The sequence below is a fragment of the Plasmodium vinckei genome, assembly GCF_900681995.1.
Source record: "Plasmodium vinckei vinckei genome assembly, chromosome: PVVCY_07".
Taxonomy (NCBI): Eukaryota; Apicomplexa; class Aconoidasida; order Haemosporida; family Plasmodiidae; genus Plasmodium; species Plasmodium vinckei.
Window position 1 is genome coordinate 120,522 of NC_051299.1, and position 21,243 is coordinate 141,764.

The 21,243-nt window shown below is 23.4% G+C and overlaps 6 protein-coding genes across 6 annotated transcripts; 3 read left to right on the plus strand and 3 right to left on the minus strand.

The window, feature by feature from the left end:
• Positions 1 to 271: 271 nt before the first annotated feature.
• Positions 272 to 3,433, minus strand: PVVCY_0700350 (translation initiation factor IF-2, putative; the record flags this gene model as incomplete). Its single annotated transcript, XM_008628013.2, has 1 exon — positions 272 to 3,433. One exon carries the CDS (start codon positions 3,431 to 3,433, stop codon positions 272 to 274), a length of 3,162 nt encoding a protein of 1,053 aa, XP_008626235.2.
• Positions 3,434 to 4,371: 938 nt separating this feature from the next.
• PVVCY_0700360 (ATP-dependent RNA helicase DBP10, putative) lies at positions 4,372 to 7,773 on the plus strand (the record flags this gene model as incomplete). Its single annotated transcript, XM_008628012.1, has 1 exon — positions 4,372 to 7,773. The coding sequence occupies one exon, from the start codon at positions 4,372 to 4,374 to the stop codon at positions 7,771 to 7,773; it is 3,402 nt and encodes a 1,133-aa protein (XP_008626234.1).
• Positions 7,774 to 8,279: 506 nt separating this feature from the next.
• On the minus strand, positions 8,280 to 10,515 carry PVVCY_0700370 (conserved Plasmodium protein, unknown function; the record flags this gene model as incomplete). The annotated part of the gene is made up of 3 exons (XM_008628011.2): positions 8,280 to 10,271; positions 10,379 to 10,417; positions 10,507 to 10,515. The coding sequence occupies 3 exons, from the start codon at positions 10,513 to 10,515 to the stop codon at positions 8,280 to 8,282; spliced, it is 2,040 nt and encodes a 679-aa protein (XP_008626233.2).
• Positions 10,516 to 13,386: 2,871 nt separating this feature from the next.
• On the plus strand, positions 13,387 to 14,877 carry PVVCY_0700380 (receptor for activated c kinase, putative; the record flags this gene model as incomplete). Its single annotated transcript, XM_008628010.1, has 2 exons — positions 13,387 to 13,513; positions 14,036 to 14,877. The coding sequence occupies 2 exons, from the start codon at positions 13,387 to 13,389 to the stop codon at positions 14,875 to 14,877; spliced, it is 969 nt and encodes a 322-aa protein (XP_008626232.1).
• A 744-nt stretch (positions 14,878 to 15,621) lies between these two features.
• Positions 15,622 to 16,446, plus strand: PVVCY_0700390 (SNARE protein, putative; the record flags this gene model as incomplete). The annotated part of the gene is made up of 1 exon (XM_008628009.1): positions 15,622 to 16,446. One exon carries the CDS (start codon positions 15,622 to 15,624, stop codon positions 16,444 to 16,446), a length of 825 nt encoding a protein of 274 aa, XP_008626231.1.
• An 844-nt stretch (positions 16,447 to 17,290) lies between these two features.
• PVVCY_0700400 (ubiquitin conjugation factor E4 B, putative) lies at positions 17,291 to 20,911 on the minus strand (the record flags this gene model as incomplete). The annotated part of the gene is made up of 1 exon (XM_008628008.1): positions 17,291 to 20,911. One exon carries the CDS (start codon positions 20,909 to 20,911, stop codon positions 17,291 to 17,293), a length of 3,621 nt encoding a protein of 1,206 aa, XP_008626230.1.
• Between the last annotated feature and the right edge of the window lie 332 nt (positions 20,912 to 21,243).

Sequence of the window (21,243 nt, forward strand, 5' to 3'; positions counted from 1 at the left end):
TCTTATTCTTATTTTTAATTATAGCCTCTTTAAATATAGTCAGTTGACAAAAATAATAAAAAACGAAAAAATAAAAAAAAAACAAAAAAATTAAATCCACATACTATGGGCAACGAAATTGTTCCCAGTGTATGTACAAAACATTCTTATACATAATTAATGATAAAAATGTAAAAGTATAAACAAAATAAATAATCGAAAAATTTGCACAATATTGTCTATAAACACAGTATTGATGATATTATTTTTTATCTTCAATTTCGCATTAAAACTAACTAGCCAAATCGAAAGATTTTATTTTTCCAAAAAGTGGCGGTCTTGTAGTTTTTTTTAGTGCAATTATTTCATCCCCAACTAAAAAATCTTCAGAGGATGTATTAAAAATGATGGCATTTGCATTACATGTTTTAGTTAGCTCATTTGTATTTTGTTTATTTTTTTGCATTGATAAGATTGTCAGATTTTTATGAATAATTTCTTTATTTCTAATAATATTATATGTGTGTGATGAATTACATACACCCTCTTTAATATCAACAGATAAAACAACTCTCCTACTTTTTTTGGTACTATTTCCTTTACTATTTTTTATAGAATAATATCCTGTTTTATTAATTGTCATTTTTGAAACAGGCTCATATAAATGTAAAGAATCAAAATAAAAGTTACAAATATTTTCAATATCATTAAATAATTCATATATTATATTATGAGACCTTAATATTATCCCATTCATATTATCAATATTTTTTTGTATACTACTATTTATATCAATATTAAATGAAAATATAAAGCATGGATTTATATATTCACAAAATTTTAAATCACTAATATTTAATGTTCCTACTCCTTTTGTAATAATTTTAAAAGGTTTCCAATTTTTAAAAATATCTTTATCTGTTATTTTTTCATCATTTAGTACATTTTTGTTAATATAATTCCGTTCAACAAAATTAAATATATTACAGTATTTTTCATTCTTCTCTTTTTTGCTATATTCATTAAGTCCTTCTAAAATTGCACTTAAACTTCCCTCATCACATGTCTTTATAATAATTGGAATTTGTGGAAGTACAAAACTGTTAGATGTCCCATGCCCTTCGTTTTTTTCCAAATATGCCTCATTCATTAGGTTGTACTGGGCCATCTTGAGTTTATACTTAGCAACCCTCTGCGCATTTTTCAAGCTACTCATTTCAAGAATCATATCACCATACTTTAAATTATTATTATCAGTAAATGATATGGGACAAACAATTTGGGCAACCTCTGAAGGATAAGCTTCCTTCACTGGCTTATCATAACTATTATAAATTTTTTTTATTTTTGTATAGGTATGATCAACTAATATATATGCCCCAACTTTTAATATGCCAGATTTACATATAACAGTTAATATTTTCCCTTTTGTTTGATCTACTTTCTTTTCTAAAAGATAAGCAGAACATAGATTGCCATAATCAGACATTAAATTTAATTTATCACTAACATTAAATATTGTATTTTGTAATAAGTCTATATTTATATTTTTTTTAGCAGATATAGGAATAATAGGAACATGCCCATTTTCATTTTCAGTTATAATGTTATATCGAAGCAAAGCTTTCGAAAGAGTTTCAATTTTTGATGTAGTATCATTTTCACTATTACATTTATCTATTTTATTAACTGCTATAATTAAAGGTATATTATATTTTTGTGCTAATTCTAAACATTCAATTGTTTCATTCATGATTCCATCTTCTGCTGATATTACTAAAACAATTAAATCAGTACATTGTACACATCTTTTTCGAATTGTTTTAAATACATTATGACCAGGGGTATCTAAAAATGTAATTTTTTTTTTTTTTTTTTTATCAACTATTTCAAATGCTCCTAACTTTTGTGTAATACCACCAACCTCATTTTTTGCAATATTTGAATTTCTAAAACAATCTAATAATGTTGTTTTTCCATGATCTACATGTCCCAATATAGTAACTATTGGATTCCTTTTTTTTAAATCTATACAACTATATTTTAATTTATCTAACACATTAAGTTCTTCACATATTAATTCTGCTACTTCCTTTTCTAATTTTGTATATTTACTTATATAATCATTATCTAATATATATTTACATACATTTATTATTTTATTTTCATCAATATTTATATGTTTACTAAGATTATATATTGTTATATTATTACTATCAAGATATTTATATTGATTCGATGAATTATCTCGTTTTTCATCTTCTTTAATTTTATTTATACTTTCTTCAACCCCCTTTTTATAATAATAATTTTTATCACTCTCATCTTTGATTTCAACATTTTTCTTTCCTTCTTCCTTACTATGATATAATGTCTCTTCAAAGTTGTTTACTACAAAATTAGGCAGTTCTGTTTTATTAATTATTTCCATATTTTTATTATTTTTTTTTTCTTTCAATTTTTCTAATATAGATAACAAAGAATTTGATCCCCCAACTGTACAATCAGAAGAAATACCCATATTGTTATACAATAAAATTGTATTAACCTTTTCAGAAATCCCTGAATTATTATTTTTTTTTGGTCGTTTTTTTTCAACATCATTTATATTTTTATCGTTTAAATTGTGGGAACTTCTTTCTTTGCTACCCATTTGTTTGTAAACTGTTTCAGCAGAACCATTGTCTATAATATGGTCCTCATCAAAGGGGTCCTCATTAAATATGCTCGAATTATATACCGTTTCAGTAGATATATTATGGGATAAATTTTTTACGCTATTCAAATTGGGACCATCTTTTATGTTAATACTATTTTCAAACCAATAATTATTCTCCTGAGTTTTAGGAGAATGCTCATTATTAATTATTGAGTAATGAATATCATCTTTTTCTATATCGTTTTTTTTTTCATTTTTTTTTAAAATTTCATTCATGTATTTCTCTTTTAAATGTGTATCATAATAATTTACATGGTTATTAAAAAAAAAAGATATCTTCTTAATGTTACTTTCTTTTATTTTATCCATTATATTTATAATATGTTTTTTTTTACTACCCTCTAAATTATTCCTTACATTAGACATATCTTTATTATTACATAATTCAGAATTATTATTATTATATTTTTGTTCTTCATTTTGATAGTTAAAAAAATTTTTTATATCTAAACTTTTATTTTTTTCTTTGTATGGATTAAAAATAAATGAATTAGGATCAATCTTTTTATTTGCTCGCATATAATTTAATGTTGTGTGTTTTCGATTATCTAGTTCTTTTAATTTAGTGTCATATTTTTTTGAATCCTTTAAAATTAGTTTTAATTTTTCACGAGCTTTTTTTAAAAGCTCCTTATTAAATTCACTATCATTTTGTATTTGCTTCCCCTTTTTTATAACATGTTCATATATCCATAAATTTGGATCATCGAACTTTTTTATGTTGGCCCTGCTCATCTTATTTGCATTTTATCTTGCAATCTAATCTAATACCATTTCACTATTATACATGTACATGCCCAATCTGGCATACCCATAGTCTTGCGATGAATATGTTGTACTACTGAGATGTGTCTGCTTTCCCCAAGTTTTACTAACTACTTACAAACCTCCTCACCATGCTGATATTTTTATTTTTTACAAAAAAAATATAAAAATTTAAAACATATAATTAATCTAAAAACTTTAAAGAATTGTTTACTACTCCCCAAACTCTTGCTCGTAAAAAAGTGTATATACTTATATAATTACATGTACCATATTATTATTATATATATATATATATATATTTTTAATATATATAATAGTAAAACTAAACAAACACTATGTAATCATAATAAAAATGCAAATAATTTTACCTTTTTCTCATTTTTGTTTTATTTAATTTTTTATATTTATTCCCTAATTCTCTAAATAGTATATATACGTATAATAATTTATGGGAAAAAAAAAAAAAAAAAAAAAAAATATAACATTGCATACGTATGTATAGAATAATTTATCAGAGACCATAAAATATTTTTCCCTTACAGTTTAATAGTAAAATACTGTTGAAATAAATTAAAAAAAAAAAAATACAAATTTATATATACTTTTTTTTGTATTAAATATGCTTTTTTAATTATATTTGTTGTGGCATGTTTATTATTGTTCTATTTATTTTTTTTAAACATGTAAATCAATCAATTTCAAGTTAATTATTAAATAATTAAAATATATAACAAATTTGTGAGACAACATTTGAAGAAAATAAAAGTATTTCAAAAAAAAACTACAAATAAATAGATCAAACTTAAACATATATAACGGTTGCAAATAGATTTATAAAATAACGAGCCAATAAAATTTTCAGCTAAACTTATGGTGGAAATAAATAAGTATAAACCATTATAAGCATGAAACTGAAAAAAGCAAAGAGTAAGAAAAACAAAAGAAAAGGAAATGACAACAATAATAGTAGTAAAAGCAACTATGGAAAAGGAAAAAAAATAAAAATCGAAAAAAATTATAAAAAAAATAATGAAATAAAAGGTAGCAAATTTCATAAAAATAGTAAAGAAAAACGGATAAACAAATTAACCGGAAAACTAAATAAGAAGCCTAGTGAAAACTCTGTAGAAAGTTCAAAAAAAAGATACTCCTGGTTATTCAATAAAACTGAAAAGGATCATGATAATATAAAAAATAATGGCATAAATAATGGCATAAATAGTGATGCAGATAGTGATGAAGATAGCGACGTAGATAGTGACAAACGTAAAGGAGTGAAAAAAAAGTTTGTGCTATATAAAAAACGTAAAAACAAAGGGAAAGTTGTTTTAAGCTGCTTTCAAAACTTAGGATTAAGCAAAGAAATGTGTAAAAGTATAAGCAGCAATTTAAAATATAATAGACCAACAGATATACAAAAATTATGTATCCCTAAAATTTTAAATAAAAAAGATGTTATATGTATTAGTAAGACAGGATCAGGAAAGTCACTTGTATATTTAAGCACATTAATAGATATGCTAAGAGAACATAGTAAATTTTTTGGGATTCGAGGTTTAATAATATTACCAACAAAAGAATTAGTTATACAAATATATAAACTAGCAAAAAAAATATGTACAAATTATTTTAATTTAAAAATAAATATAATAATAGGAGGAATAAGTTTATGCAAACAATTTGAAATACTCAAAGAAAATATCGATATACTTATATGTACACCCGGAAGATTATCATATATACTTGATGAAACAAAATTAAGCTTAGAAAAAGTAGAAGTTATTATTATTGATGAAGCAGATAGATTATTAGAACTCAACTATTACAATGACATGAATAATATATATAAATGCTTAGGAAATAAAAATTTAAATAAACAGACAATATTAATTAGTGCAACCCTACCAACTAATGTTGAAAATTATTTTAAATTAAAATTAAATAATCCTGAAATTGTATTTGTTAATTCAGACAATAATATAAGTTCACAAATTAATTTACATTTTTTATTTTGTAGATCCTATGAAAAATATGCTATACTTATTAAATTAATTTTATTATTTAAACAAAAGCAATTAGGAAAAACTATTATTTTCTTTTGTACTAAATATCATATTTTATTTTTTAGTAAAATCTTAAACTTTTTAAAAATTAATCATTCAATATTATATGGAAATTCAGATACATCTTTCCGATTTAATCAAATTAATAATTTTACAAAACATGATGATATCCAATTTTTATTAGTTACAGATCTAGCATCAAGAGGTATTAATATTACATCCGTTCAAAATGTTATAAATTACAATCTTCCATTTTCTCCCAAAATATTTTTACATCGAATTGGTAGAGCATGTAGAACGGAAGGCCAATCCGGCTATGGCATATCCATAGTCACATACCAAGATATTTTATATGCATATGAAATTTGCTTTTTTATTGGAAAAAAATTAAAATTCATAAAGGAAGGCACAAGCGGTTCTCCCCGTTCCTATGAGGGACAACCAGATCAAACTACTGAACAAGATGCAGATCAAACTACTGACCAAGCTGCAGAGAAAACTACTGAAGAAACAGCCGAGGAAACTTCCTACCAAACTGCAACGACCCTAGTACCTCAAACTGAGAGCCCCGAAAAAGAAACACCTAATGAAGGAAAAGAAAATAATGTATACTTAGGGGCTATACATAATATAAGTGAGTATTTAGAACTTATAGATAATGCTAAAAAAATGGACACCGAATTAATATCACTAAATAAAAGTATCGATTTATCATATAAATTATATTATTCTATGCGACCAAAGGTATCAAAATATGCAAGTACAAAATTTATAAAAAAAATAAAAAAAATCGGAGGAATATATAAACTATGTCTGCTTAAACATCCAAATCCTATTTATGATATGCCAGAAAATGAGGAAGCAAAAAAAAGTGAAACAGAAAATAAAAATGATGATGTTATGAATGAAATTGATAATGTTTTTAAAAATTTAACAAACTTTTTAAAAAATAACCCCAATTCAACCAATGTAAAGGTGGATGATCCAGATCATCCTACATTAGAAGAAACTCAAAAAAATTCTGACACTCCTCAAGATGAATTCCAACCCACCAACATAAACACAAACCTTGACAACGAACTAAATGACGACCCCAATTTAGAACCATACAACAATATGGATAGTTATCAACATTTTCCAGAAAATTATGTAGAATCCTTTTTACATGGATTTCAATACAGTAGCAATACCAAATTAAAAAATATATCAGAAGAAATTAAAGATAAACTTGATAAATTAAAAGAAAAAATTAAAAAAAATAAAAACACAAAAAATAATTCCATATCCAATGATATTAATGGACTACTAGACACAATAACACTCGGACTTAACAATGAAGAAATTCAAAATTGGGACGATGATGAATTAGAATATAATAACAACATTGATCAAGCAAATATTTTAAATGAAAAAAAAAATAAAAAAAAATTAAGTAAAAGAGCTAAAAATAAATTAAAAAAAGAAAATAATATAACATCACCTGATGATATACAAAAAAAAAAAGATATATCATTAGATGAAATTTTAAAAAAAATAAACGATAAAAAAATGAAAAGAGATTCTAATAATAAAATATTAGAATTAAATACACCTGGTTTTGATTTACTTCCAGATGAAGAAGATGAATTAAATAAACAACGTTTTATTAAAAAAAATGTTTGGGATAAAAAGAAAAACAAATTTGTATTAACAGAAGTTGATACATTCCAAACAGATAAAAAAAATAATAAAAAAATCGATGGAAAAAATTCATCTGATCAAAATACTAGTATATATCAAAAATGGGTAAAAAGAACAAAAAATAGAATTAAAAATGTTGGAGAATTAGAAGATAATTATGATAAGAAAAATAAAATTAAAGAAATATATATAGAAAATCAAAAAAATTATGAGCAAGACATGAAAGAAACCAATCTTAATGTACTAAAAGAAACCCATCCTGAAATAACGGAAGCATTATCTAAAAATATAAAACTAACAAAAAAACAGCAAAGAATATATAAAAAATATATTACTGGAAAATATAACAACCAAGATACTAATGAATTAAAAACTTTAAATCAAATACAGCAAGATAAAAAAAAAGAACTAAAAAGAAAACTCAAAACAGATCGAGGCTTTAGGGCAAAATATGCACATTTGATGAAAAAAAAACATCAACGAAAACTCGAGGAAATGAAAAATCTAAAAAGTGCTCGATCCAAGTCCCTAGCCATTATTCGAAGGAAAATCGGAAAGAGGTGAGGCACTCGCAAAGAAGTGACGTAGTTGCAAAGAGATCGTTTCACTACCATTCTATTCTTGCACTTTTTTCCAAACATGCTCAACAGCCTGTTATAAACATTTTTTCTTTTTTGACACTTTCAAATAAACTTTATTTTTTTATTAATTTGTTTATAATATTTCACATGCTAACAATTTACACATTTATATATGTGTACCATTTTTTTTCATAAATAGATTCCTTGTCAAAACTAAAAAGACATTTTTATAAAAATAAAAATTAATTTATAAAGTTAATAATATATACAAAAAAGGGAAGGAACATATGCTACTAATATATGCATATATCTAAGCGTAAATTTACAAATAAAAAAATTACAAAAAAAAAAATTAAATTAAAAGTAACAATCACATAATTATGTTAGTAACAATATGTAAACAAATAAACTTCTTTCAAACTGATATTTAACAAGATAAAAATTTTCAAACACTTGATTTATTTTTGCAAAAAATAGATTTTTGAAATTCTACTTTTTGTTTTTTTTCAAATAATTTTGTAAATTACTAATTCTTTTTTCAATGTCATTAAATGGTGTATTTGATATGTTTGCTCCTTTCAAATAATTAGCACTAATTTTGTTTTTATTTTCATTCATTTTTTTAGTATTATTATTACTGTTACTGTAATTGTCTTTTTCACTTCCACCACTAGTACTATCAAAAGGTATACCACAATAAACATCCGGTTTTGAAATTAAAATATTATTTCTCTTTTTTAATTTTTCTAATTCTTGCTTAAAATTTTCTTTAAGATCAGATTGTATAACTTTTTTTAAATTCAATAACTTTGTATTATTATCCTCTATAGACTTTGTTTCTTTTTCAGTTATCTGATTAAAAGATGTCTCTGATTTTTCACTACTTTCTCTTCCTTTCCATTTTAAACTTGTTCCCCAATTATCATTTTTTCGCTTCTCATCTTTTTCTTTTTTAACTTCCTTTTCATTTTCACTGATCTTGCTTCCTTTCTTTTTTGCTACTTTTTTTTCAAATTTTTTTGGCGATTTTTTTTTTTTTTTTTCACTTTGAAAATATTGTTTGATTTTATTAACAGGGCTCGAACTGTTCCCGTCGTCTTCTAATTGGACATTATCACTGTCATCTTTTTTTATAAAATTACTGCAACTCTCTTTTTTAATATCCCCCTTCATATCAATGGAATCACTTCCAACTACTTGTTTACTCAATTTTGTCTCAACATTTTTTATATTTCTTCTTATAATATTATTTTTTTTATTACTGCTATTTTTGGAACTATTTTGATAGGCATATGGAGAAGTATATTTCTTGCTCAGAACTTTTTGATGATATGCATTATTATATACATCAAATGTATTTTTATTTATTTTAATATTGTTTGTTTTTCCATTTTTTTGATTTAAAATGCTTTCTTTAGAATTGTAGTATTTATTTATGTCCTTTTCTATTATACTATTAATATGACTAGACATACGATTTATATTTTTATTGTTTGAAATTAGATGCCTTTTTAATTCAAATTTAGATGCTGAAGAATAGCTTCGATTTGAAATAAAAGTATCTTTTCTTTCTCCCTTTTCACTACATATATCTTTACTATTTTTGTACAAATTTAAATTATATAAAGAATGCTCACGTCGATTAGTTCGATATCTGTCATTACTATTCTCGTAATTTTTATTGTCTAAACTTTTTTTGTTGAAATCAAAAGCTTTACCACACGAATAAACCTTTTCAATAGGCTTTATAGTATGAATTATTTTTTTACTTGCATTTTTTTTTTCATTTTTTTCCCATAATTCTTTCCCTCCACCAATCTTTCTACTAAGTCCACTATACTTGTCATACTCTTCCCTCCTTTTATTATCAAAACATAAATCTTTTGCACTTACTATTCTCCTACCTTTATGAATATCCTGATTAATGCTTCGAATTGATTCACTTTTGAAACAGCTTTTTCCCCCATACGACCGTCTGCATATGCTGGAGTTGCTATTACAATTGTCATTATACCTGCTAATGTAATTGTTTGCATTGTTTATGTTGTTAGCATTATTATTATATGTTAGGGACGTGCTTGGCCTGTATTTTTTTTCTGACTTGCTAATACTATTTTGTCTATTTTTATGATTAAAATTGTTGGCTGTAAAAATTAAATTTTCATCAAGTCCCAAATTTGTATTATTATTATTATTGTTATCATTTTTTAGTGAATAATCTCTCTTTAAAACTTTATCATTTTCAATCACATTTTGTAATCTTATTATTTTCCGTCTTAAATATTTTATTTCTATAATATAATTTATTTCTCTATTTTTATAATTTTTTATTTCTTTCCGCAATTTACAAATATATGCTTTTAATTGTTCTTTTTTCAAATATTTTATTTCATTATGATATGTTTTAAAGTCTTCATATTCTGAGCTCATGTCACATGAAACCACTTCCAGACAATTTGGTTCCTCTCCCCCATACCTTAGCTATAAAAAAAAAAAAATAATAATTCCATATTACTTCAAATGTGTGTATATTAATTATGTACATACAACTATAATACATGTATTAATCCTTCAAACTATTTTATAACCTCATTTTTCATTTGTCTAAATAATTCTTTGGCCGACCCCTTAAAAAAAATAAAATATGTTAAGTCTTTAATAAAATTTTAAAAAAGGAGGAAAAAAATGTAATCAAAATCATACATTTTGTTCTTACCTTGGCCATTTTTATTTATAAAATAAAAAAAATGAAAAGATATTCCTTCGAGATTAAAAAAGAAATTTAAAACATATTATTTCATTATATTATTTTATGTTCACCATGTTAACTAATTTGTGTACAATTTTGTCTTTAGCATTTTTTTTGTAATTTTAAAGGTATATCATAAAGAATGGGGAAAAAAAAAGAGGAAAAAAAAATGGAAAAAAACGTGATAATATTAATCAAACAATTACAATGTGTAAATGAAAAAATATTTGCATACAAACAAAATGGGTGGCATAGGGAAAATACTCGAATGTATGGAAATAAAAAAAAAAAAAAAAAAAAATGTGCCATCCAAATTTTGTAACTAAATATTACGGTACATACGATACATATTAAATTCGATATATTTTTAATACTTAAAAATGTATGTAATAATTGGAATTATTTATCTTAATTTTTTATTAAAGTGTCTTATTTATTTTTTTTTGATATATTCAGGAGCATATTATGTTATTATAAAAATAATGAAATAACATATTTGCGTTTAAACTTCACTTATTACACATTAAAAAAAATAATAAAGCGGAACAAAAAATTTTAAGCAAAAAAAGGGGAACAAAAAATATATAATATACGGTATATTACTATCTATCTAATATAGATTTCTTAACTTTATTTTATTGCTCCCTTTGTACTAAATAATAAACCTTATATTTGAAAATGTATATTCACAATTTTGGCTTATCGAAAAAGCTGCTAATTTTAATAACTCATGATATATATATTAAAATGAAAAAATGGCGGAAAAGACACAATTTAATTAAAAAATAATTAAAACTTTTATAAAACACATCATATGTTTCAGAGTATTATAAAAAAAAAATTAAAAGGAACACCTATATATATTATATTAGAGGAAAGACTATTTGTATTTCCTATATTTTTTTTTAAACATGTTTTAATCTGTCATATATTAAAAGGTACTATATATATGTGTGTATATAAAGTACCCAATTCTACAATTTTTCAATACAAGTTTGAAAATAAAAAAAATGTGTAATTAATTACTCAATATAAATGATTTATATCGTTACACCTTTATTATAATTTTATTTTTTATTGAAAATTGTGTATTATTTAAATAATTGTATACACCAAAATAAAAAAAAACACATTAGTATAATTTGCCAGGGATAGTATACTACCAAATTGTATTCCATTTACTAAAGCGAGTTTACACTTTTAAAAAAAAACAAACTAAATAACCATCATACCATTTTTATGCCTATATAGAATAATAATATATATATTAGCTAAAGAAATATTAAAGGGATACCATTTTTTTATATTTGCTATTAAATGGAAAATTTTGAAAATTATTATAAACGCTTAATTTGGCCTTAAAAAATTTAATAGCTATAAATATGCCATAAAAAATGTATATATTTTTTAATTTTTACATTACAAAAACAGTTATTTTTATTATTATTTTTTTTTAATATTAACTATAAAATTATATATATTTCAAAGGCTGCAGTTATGAGAAAGTACTAAACAAATTCATACTTCCCTTTCCCTTATTATGTAATAAGCAGATTATATGGAATTATTTGTAAATTTATTTACTTTTTTATATAAACTATTATATGTTTTTTTCATAACATATTTAATAATACACCTTTGGTGAATTTTATATACGTAGTAATTTACCTCTCCCCCTTATGAATTCAACTCCACCCCTTAAAGCTCTATAACGAAATAATTTATTAACTACACAGAAAAATTTAATATGCATATAAATATATTTGTATATTTTTTAGCGTTCCAATGAAAAAATATTATAATAAAAAATTTCAGTATTTTTTCCATACACAATAATATAAAAAAAAAATAAAACTATATTAATGAATGTGCCTTAGTATATTTCAACAGCCGTTTTTTTTTGAGTTATTACATATAAAAATTAAATAATAAAGCAATTATATAATCACGGTATATATATATAATAATAATACCCTCTGTAAAAATATATATTTTATATAGGTGTATTAAATTAACCATAATGCATAATATATAATCAATTGTAATATAATAATTTATGTACATATATTACTTAAAATCGTATAACATGTATATATAGAACTAATAACCAGAAGCCCATTATAATTAATTTTTTTTTGTGGTGAAGGTATTTTATATGTAGTAAATATAAAATGCATATTATATGTATATATAATAATTTACTTGTTTTATAAGATTAAAAATACGCAACGAAAATATACCTTTATTTGGTATAAGAAAAAAATATATTTTTTAATATTATTTTTGTTTTATTTTTAAAACATTAATTATTATTATTACTATTTTCCCTCCGAGTTTTTATAAAATTCAAAAGGTATAGAAAAAAACAAACTATTTATGAAATAATACTGATTTGTATTATATATATATATATGTAAATATAATTATATATTAGTAAAATTATAGGAAACATGTGAATGATCTTATGACCCATAGCATGATACTATTATACATTATTTATGTACATTTTTCAAATATAATAAAAGTTTATATAACATTATTTTGTATTAAACCCTATAAAATAATATATTTTTCTTTTTCAATTATTACATGACCATGTCATATTTTTTTCCCATTTTATATTCCATATATTTTTTTTACATATAATTAATTTATGAACAAGTCATAATTTTTATTAATTTCCATTACCATATATGAAATAATATATATATTTCACTCATTTTCCAGTTTATATAAATATACTTATATTCAATAGCGTGTACAATACCATAAGCAACCGATATTTATATATAATTAACAAAATTAATTTTTATAGATAAATCATTGTCAAGTATAATTTTTAAGATTATGGATAACATAAAAGAAGCACAAATAATATTAAAAGGTGTTTTAGAAGGAGGACATAGTGATTGGGTTACCTCTGTTTCGACACCCACAGACGCCAAATTAAAAACTGTTGTTAGCGCTTCAAGAGGTAATTTACATATATATAATAAAAAACATTTGTAATACATACCTTACTTTTAATATACATGTGCATGTAAATGTATAGAGAGAATAATATAAAAGTTTGCTTACCAACCTACTAGAAGACCTTTATTATGTTTCTACATATTTGTATAACACTTAAAATAGTTATACATCTCTCTATTCCTTTAAGCCTCACTCTTACAAAAAAAACAACGTTTTATCTTTTCTTTATGCACATTTTCCCTTTTGTATTATAAAAATGCAATTAGTATTGCCTATGCATATATAATTACTATTATTATTTAAAAGCTTTTATAAAAATTTCATTATAATGATGACAACGCTAATCCCAGCTCACTCTGACATTTATAATAATGAAGAGAACAATAGCATAGAACTTTAATTCTGATTAATGAAAAAAAAAAAATGTACATATTATGATCGATTATGTTATGTAATAAGTTTTTATTTTTATCTTTCTATTCTTTACTTCACATTTTATATCTTATTTTTTCCCTTTACGTAGACAAAAAATTAATCGTATGGAATATAAACCCAGATGGCGAGTCAGGAGAAATTGGAACAGCCAAAAAGTCTTTAACAGGACACTCACAAGCAATTAGTGATGTATCCATATCATCAGACGGTTTATTTGCTTTGTCTGGTTCATGGGATAATTCAATTCGTTTGTGGGATTTATCATTAGGAGAAACAATTAGATCATTTATTGGACATACATCTGATGTTTTTAGTGTATCATTTAGTCCTGATAATAGACAAATTGTATCAGCTAGCCGTGATAAAACAATTAAATTATGGAACACTTTAGCACAATGTAAATATACAATAACAGAACAACAACACACTGATTGGATCACATGTGTTAGATTTTCTCCATCACCAAAACAAGCCATTATTGTATCATGTGGATGGGATAAATTAGTTAAAGTATGGAATTTAAAAAATTGTGATTTAAATAAAAACTTAGAAGCTCATACTGGTGTATTAAATACTGTTACTATATCCCCCGATGGATCATTATGTGCATCAGGTGGTAAAGACGGTGTAGCTAAATTATGGGATGTAAATGAAGGTAAACATTTATATTCATTAGAAACAGGTTGTACTATAAACTCTCTTTGCTTCTCTCCTTGTGACTATTGGTTATGTGCAGCTACTGACAGATTTATAAGAATATGGAATTTAGAAAGCAAATTAATTATTGCTGAAATATATCCAGTTAAACAATATAAAGTTGGATTACCATGGTGTACATCAATTACATGGTCAGCCAATGGACAATTTTTATTCTGTGGATCCACTGATGGAAATGTATATGTTTATGAAATTAAAAAGCAATCCATTTAATAAATAAATATAAAAAAAAATATGTGTTATGAAAAATTCACGTTTTTTTTTTTATTCCATTATTTATTCTTTTTCTTCATCTATATATTTTTTATATATCATTTTTGAATATATGTATATGATAATAAACTTAGAAGTTATCATTTTATATATAAGTAAATTTAACAAATTATACTTTTAATAAAATTATAAATTATTCCATAATAAATTTTATATCACCAACAACGGGGGTTGTGTATATTGTCAAACCCCATTTTTCACTCAAAGGGAAATATAACCAATAGTAAATATATTATGTATATTTGTAAAAATCGGAATCATAATATATGAATTTTTTTTAAGTAAAAATTGTATATAATTTATAAAAAAAAATTTTAAAAATAAAACCATAATTTTACCACTTAATTATCTCTTATTGTATAGTAAAAAAAGTATATATATAAATAGGCTTCTTTTCTTGTACGGGGAAAATTTATTTGCATATTATGCAATACCAAATAATTATCCTATTTTGTACTATTTTATTTTTTTATATTATATATATCATATGAATATTTCTCATAAATGTATTTCATTTTTTCTTTCCAATGTAAAACATATTAATAGCACATCCCCAGCCCCAAATTAAGAATATATAACTTACTCTCCATATTTACATATTCTTATGTATAAATAAATTTTCTTACTCCTTATGAATGCTGGAAAGGGAAAGAAGAATTTTACAAAAATAAAAATATCAGCAAAATGTACATAATTTCAGATGGTGATGCAGAATATTCTAATAGTTTATACAGCGAAGAAGTAGAAAGTAAAACAAATAGTGAAAAACAATCAATTTATCGTGAAAATGAATATGAAAGCAGTGATGAAAATTTAATAGATGGTGAAAATGAAATCGAAGTATTTCTATATGTTTGTACAGCATCAATAGATGATGCTGAAATATTAGTAAAAAGCAGTTTTTTTGATAGAGAATTAGATATATCAGCTGATTATATAATAAAAAAAATTTTAGTTGCTACAAAAAAAAAAAATAATAATTGTAATAAAAAAATACTTAATTGGGATAACCGAACTATATATTTTATAATTTGTAATGAAAAAAAATTAGCTTTTTTTTTAATTGGATTAGATACAAAAGCATATTTTAAAAATTATGTTTTTGAATTTTTAAAAAAATTAGAAATATGTGTAAAATCAGATCTATTTTATAATCAAAATTATAATATAAATAATATCAACCCATCCAAGTTATATACTATGGAGTCTTATATGAGGAAGACACTTAGAAATTTAAACAAGTGCTGTAAAGATGAAAAAATATTAGCTGTTAAACAAAAATTAAATAAAATAAATTCTGTCATGAATAATCATATAGACAAATTATACGAATCCGGAGGAAACATCAAAGCATTACAATATAAAACTGAAGATATGTCAAAAAATACTTTAAATTTTGCTCAAAATAGCAAAAAATTAAAAAGATTTATGTTTTTTAAATATTGGAAAACATATGCATTTTTGGCTTGCTTTGTTCTTGTTGGATTTAAGATATATCGCTCTCTTTGATTCTCCTTCCGCAATCGTTCCTATGCACCCATTTCGACATGCATATATATATTTTTTTAATTGCCTGACATTCCATTCATTTCCTCGAATTAGTCATAAGCATACACATAAACACACACAGGCATTGCCACATTACATGCCCGTGTTTTATTTTGATTTGTTTCATACTTTTATTACCTACAAATTTGGCTTTTCATTTTTAATACACAACAATTTTTTCAGTTTAAAACGATTATATTTTTTAGTTTTTCATATATTCACTTATTTTGTGACCTAACTTTATTTGAATTTAATACATACATTTTTTTTACCAGCTAGCCATTTAACATAATGATAATTTAAAAAAAAAAAATTTTTTTTTTTTTTCATAAAATATAGCTAGTTGACACACACTTAATAATTTCTCTCACAAGTGTTGCCATTGAGTTTTTCGAATTTAATTCGAGTATACAATTTATTATTAGCTAGCGTATTTCTACATATATAAAGTCGATGATATATGCACTTCTCAATATGCATATAGATTAAAAAAAAAAAACGAAGTCAATAATAAAAAAAATAGCGGCCACATAAATGCAACTATACTTTAAAATAAATCAGCTATTTACCATAAACTGAGTAAATAAAAATAACACAATAAAACGGGAATAACAACAAAATATAGTGTATCAAAGCGTGGGGATATATTTCTATTTAGTGAAAATCGGGGAAGCGCATATATTTAATGAAGATATAAAATCTTTTAGTATTCATATAGCAAGCTCATCCCCAACTTATAATGCAATTTTTTTTGTTTTATTTCATTTATTTTAATCATTATTTACAATATATTTAAATAATCAAGCTAATCAAGTTCATTTTTGTTAAAACTTGAATTAATCTCTTCATGTTTTTCTTCCTTTTTTTCAGTTCCTTCATTTGGATCCATATCTGCATCAAGATCAACATTTTTTTTTTTTCTATTTTTCATTTTTTCTTGTTTCAACTTGTTGACATAATTTTGTATTTCTTCTTTCAATTCTGGCATAGGAACTAATTGCTCTTTTGAAAGAGGAGCTCTATTAAATGGATCATTGGGCTCACTCATTAAATGTCTTTCAATATTTTTTCTATCGATGACAATACCAGATGTTGGTAATAAAACTGGATCAAACATTATGTCTTGCAAAATAGGATCTAAATATTTCTCTGGTATATCAGTTGTGTCATCAAATAATTCTACTTCATCCTTCATATCAATTATATCTTGACAAAATAATTTAAATTTATTTAGATTTTCTTTATTTAATAAACTTTCTCTTTTACATATATAATATGCTTTATTAAAAATCTCTTGTTTATAATATCTACCTTCATTAGCTATTTCTCTTATTAATAGATCTTGACAATCTTTCTCTAAATTTAATAAATATAAATATGATTCTACTATGATAGTTAGCCATAATTGAGGTTTGAAATTATATTGTTCCATATTTTTTACTTTTATCTTTAAACTTTTATGTCCCACTAAATAATCAAAATAACAATTTAAACAGGTAACTATTTGAGTTAATATAGTATTTGATGTTACAATATTTATTGGATAATTTTTACATAATAAATTTAAAAATACACAAGATTCATAACAATATGTTATTATCATTTTTGTCCTAGCTGCTAAATTTGACATGCTTTGACTTGATATATCTGAACCACCACCACCCCCATTATCTTCTCTTTCTTCATTATCTTCTTCATTTTCATAATTCATATTTAAACTATTTCCATAACGTCTTCTTTGATCATCAAACTCATTTAGTACATCCTCTTCCTCTCCATCATTTCCTTCTCTTCGATTTCTATTACGTCTATCTGTATTACCACTTTGATGAGAACTTCCTTCTTCATTTTGTGAATTTCCATCACCAGTTCTCTCCCCTCTATTTGTATTTGAAGTAGTTCGTGATGCTTCTTTAGCTTTTTTTTTATCCTCCCGTCTTTTGATTTCAGATAAATATGATACAACCTCTTCAACCAAAAAGTTTACATCATTCAATAATAAATGGATTAAATGTACAAACAGATTATTATTATTTATAATTAATTGGGTAAATTGATTTACATATATTTTATTATAAAAAAAACTATTAAAATTTTCAACAATATGTAAACGAGTTTGCATTCTTTCTGCATATTCACCTTTTTGAGATGATATAAAAACATTTGTCAATGATTTTATAATATATTTTTTTGTTAAATCTGATTCTTCAATTATTGATTTTAAATTATCTAACTTATATAAATAAGTAAATGTTTTAGGAGCTGATTCACATCTTAAATGGATACTTTTTATATGTTTTTCACTAAGCATTGAAAAAATTGTAAAAGCTAAAAATAAATCTAAATTTAAATATGACATAAATGTTTCATGATTTTGGGTTTTAAATGTATCTAACTCGTATAATAAAAATATTATTTCAAATACGTCACTTAAAAAAAATGTTGGAATTATAGAAAATTGGGGAGATGCACATAAATTATTTTCAGAGTAACTACCCCCATTTTCTCTCTCCATTCTATCATTATTAGATGGATTTTCTTCACTGGTATTTGATTCTATATTATTTCCTGTATTTCTTTGGATAGCTGATCTGTCTTTTTCATTATTTGACTCATTAGGAGGTGGACAAACTTTCAAAACTAACTGTGAATAGTTTCCTTTATGCTCATCCAAATATGATTTCATAGATGTATCTAAATTACCATCACGGTCATATAAATAAACTACATTTAACATATAACTCATACATAAATTCAAAAATTTGAATAAAAGTTGAGCAAAACGAGAATTATATAAAAATATTTTCCATGTATGTATATTCATATAATATATATTTTTATCTTTAGCATTTGAAACTCCATGAACTATTCTAATAAATTCATCTATCGAGGGTTTAAGAAAAACACTAAGGGCTTTATATGTCATCCAAAATATACAAGTAATAAATTTAGGCTCCTTTTTAAAACTTTCAAAATCTCTAACTTTATTTTTTATTTTTTCAACATTTGATATTTCTTCAAATGAAGATTGGTTAGTTATATTTTTTAAAATAAATCCAGAAAATGGATCGTCTCTTAAAAAAAAATATAAATCTAAATCATTAATTTTGTTAATAGTTATAGGTTCACATAAACATAATAATACCCATAATATGTTTAAACAAAAACCATAGGAATTTTCTCCTAATAATTTTAAAAATAATCCATAGGAATTATCTAAAGATTGTGGATAAGTAGAATAGTGATACATTATTTTAGTTTTCTTTTCATTAGATATTAATATACAATTTAACCATAATAAAACTCTTTTTTTACTTTCACTACTACCTTTTAATAAATTTTTAATTATTTCAACACAATTTTCTAAAATCCAATTTGTATCTCCTCGTACTACTGTATAAATATTTTTCAAACTAGCCAATGTCATCTTATTTAAGCTATTTGTTGTACTATTATAAAAATATTTATACATTGCAATTTCTTCTTTATTTTTTATATTTGGCATTGTTATAACTGTAGGTGATATAAGTCTTCCTAACAAACTACTTAATTGTAAATTATATCCACACCCTCCAATTTCTTTATCATTACTGCTTTTCCCATTTTTATCAAACCCGCATATTTTGGCTGTTTCCACTTCCTCCTTCTTGTCTGTTTTTTCCTCACCCTCTTTATTTCCATCTAATTTTTGATTCTCTTCTGTTTTGAAACAAGGCAATGGAGAAAAATGATCCTTTACCCTATCCTTCAAATTAAGATATAAAAATATGGATTTATTATTAACAACTAAATCAGCTAATTGCTTAAAACTTGATATAAATTTTAAAAGTATTGCTACATCATTTTTAGGATATATTAAATTTCTAGAATTCAAATTTTCTAAAATCATATCAATTATTGGATTAAAAAATTTATTTAATTGCTTATTATTTTCACTCTCATTTTTATCATTTTCTTCAATAACAGATAATAATTTTTTTAAAAATCTAGATGTACAAGATCCTTTCAAAAATTCATAAAATACATTTATTCTTTCTTTATATGATATTTTCACATTTGGATATACATCTAAATTTTCCAAATAAATAATTGTACTATTTATTATTTGATCTAATATTTCATTGGTTATATTTTCTATAGATTTACAATCTATATTTAAGCTTTTAAAAAAATTTTTATCTTGTAACCGTACAGAACAAGAACATAAATAACTTAAACAATTTTTTTTTTGTTTATGCAAACTTGCTATCTTATGTAATAATATAAAATATAAATTATCTACTTTAAAATATAATTCATCATTATTTTCTTTTAGTTCATTTTCATAAGTCTCAAGATGGAATTTGATATTATTTGCAGCCTCCTTTTTTAAACATATTTGAAATGTGTTTTGAATTAAGTTGTCTTCCTTTACTATGTCCAACATTATTTTCCTTTCATGTGTGTGTATATATATATCTATTCCTTTTTTCCCTGACTAAACTTTATCTAAACTTAATCAAATTGAAACTATTATATCGTTGTATATGTATAATATCTCCTTTGTCTTTCCTTACAACGTATATAATATATATATATACTGTAACAATTTCGGAATAAAGAAATAGCAAATATATTTAACTACTAAATAAAAGGAAACAGTTTTAATAAACACTGTATTTATGTGTGCATTGTTTTATTAACATTTATGCGCTTCCTTCAATGAAACACTTTCAAAATATATTAATATTTTTATCCTTCTTATTGATTTATTTCATC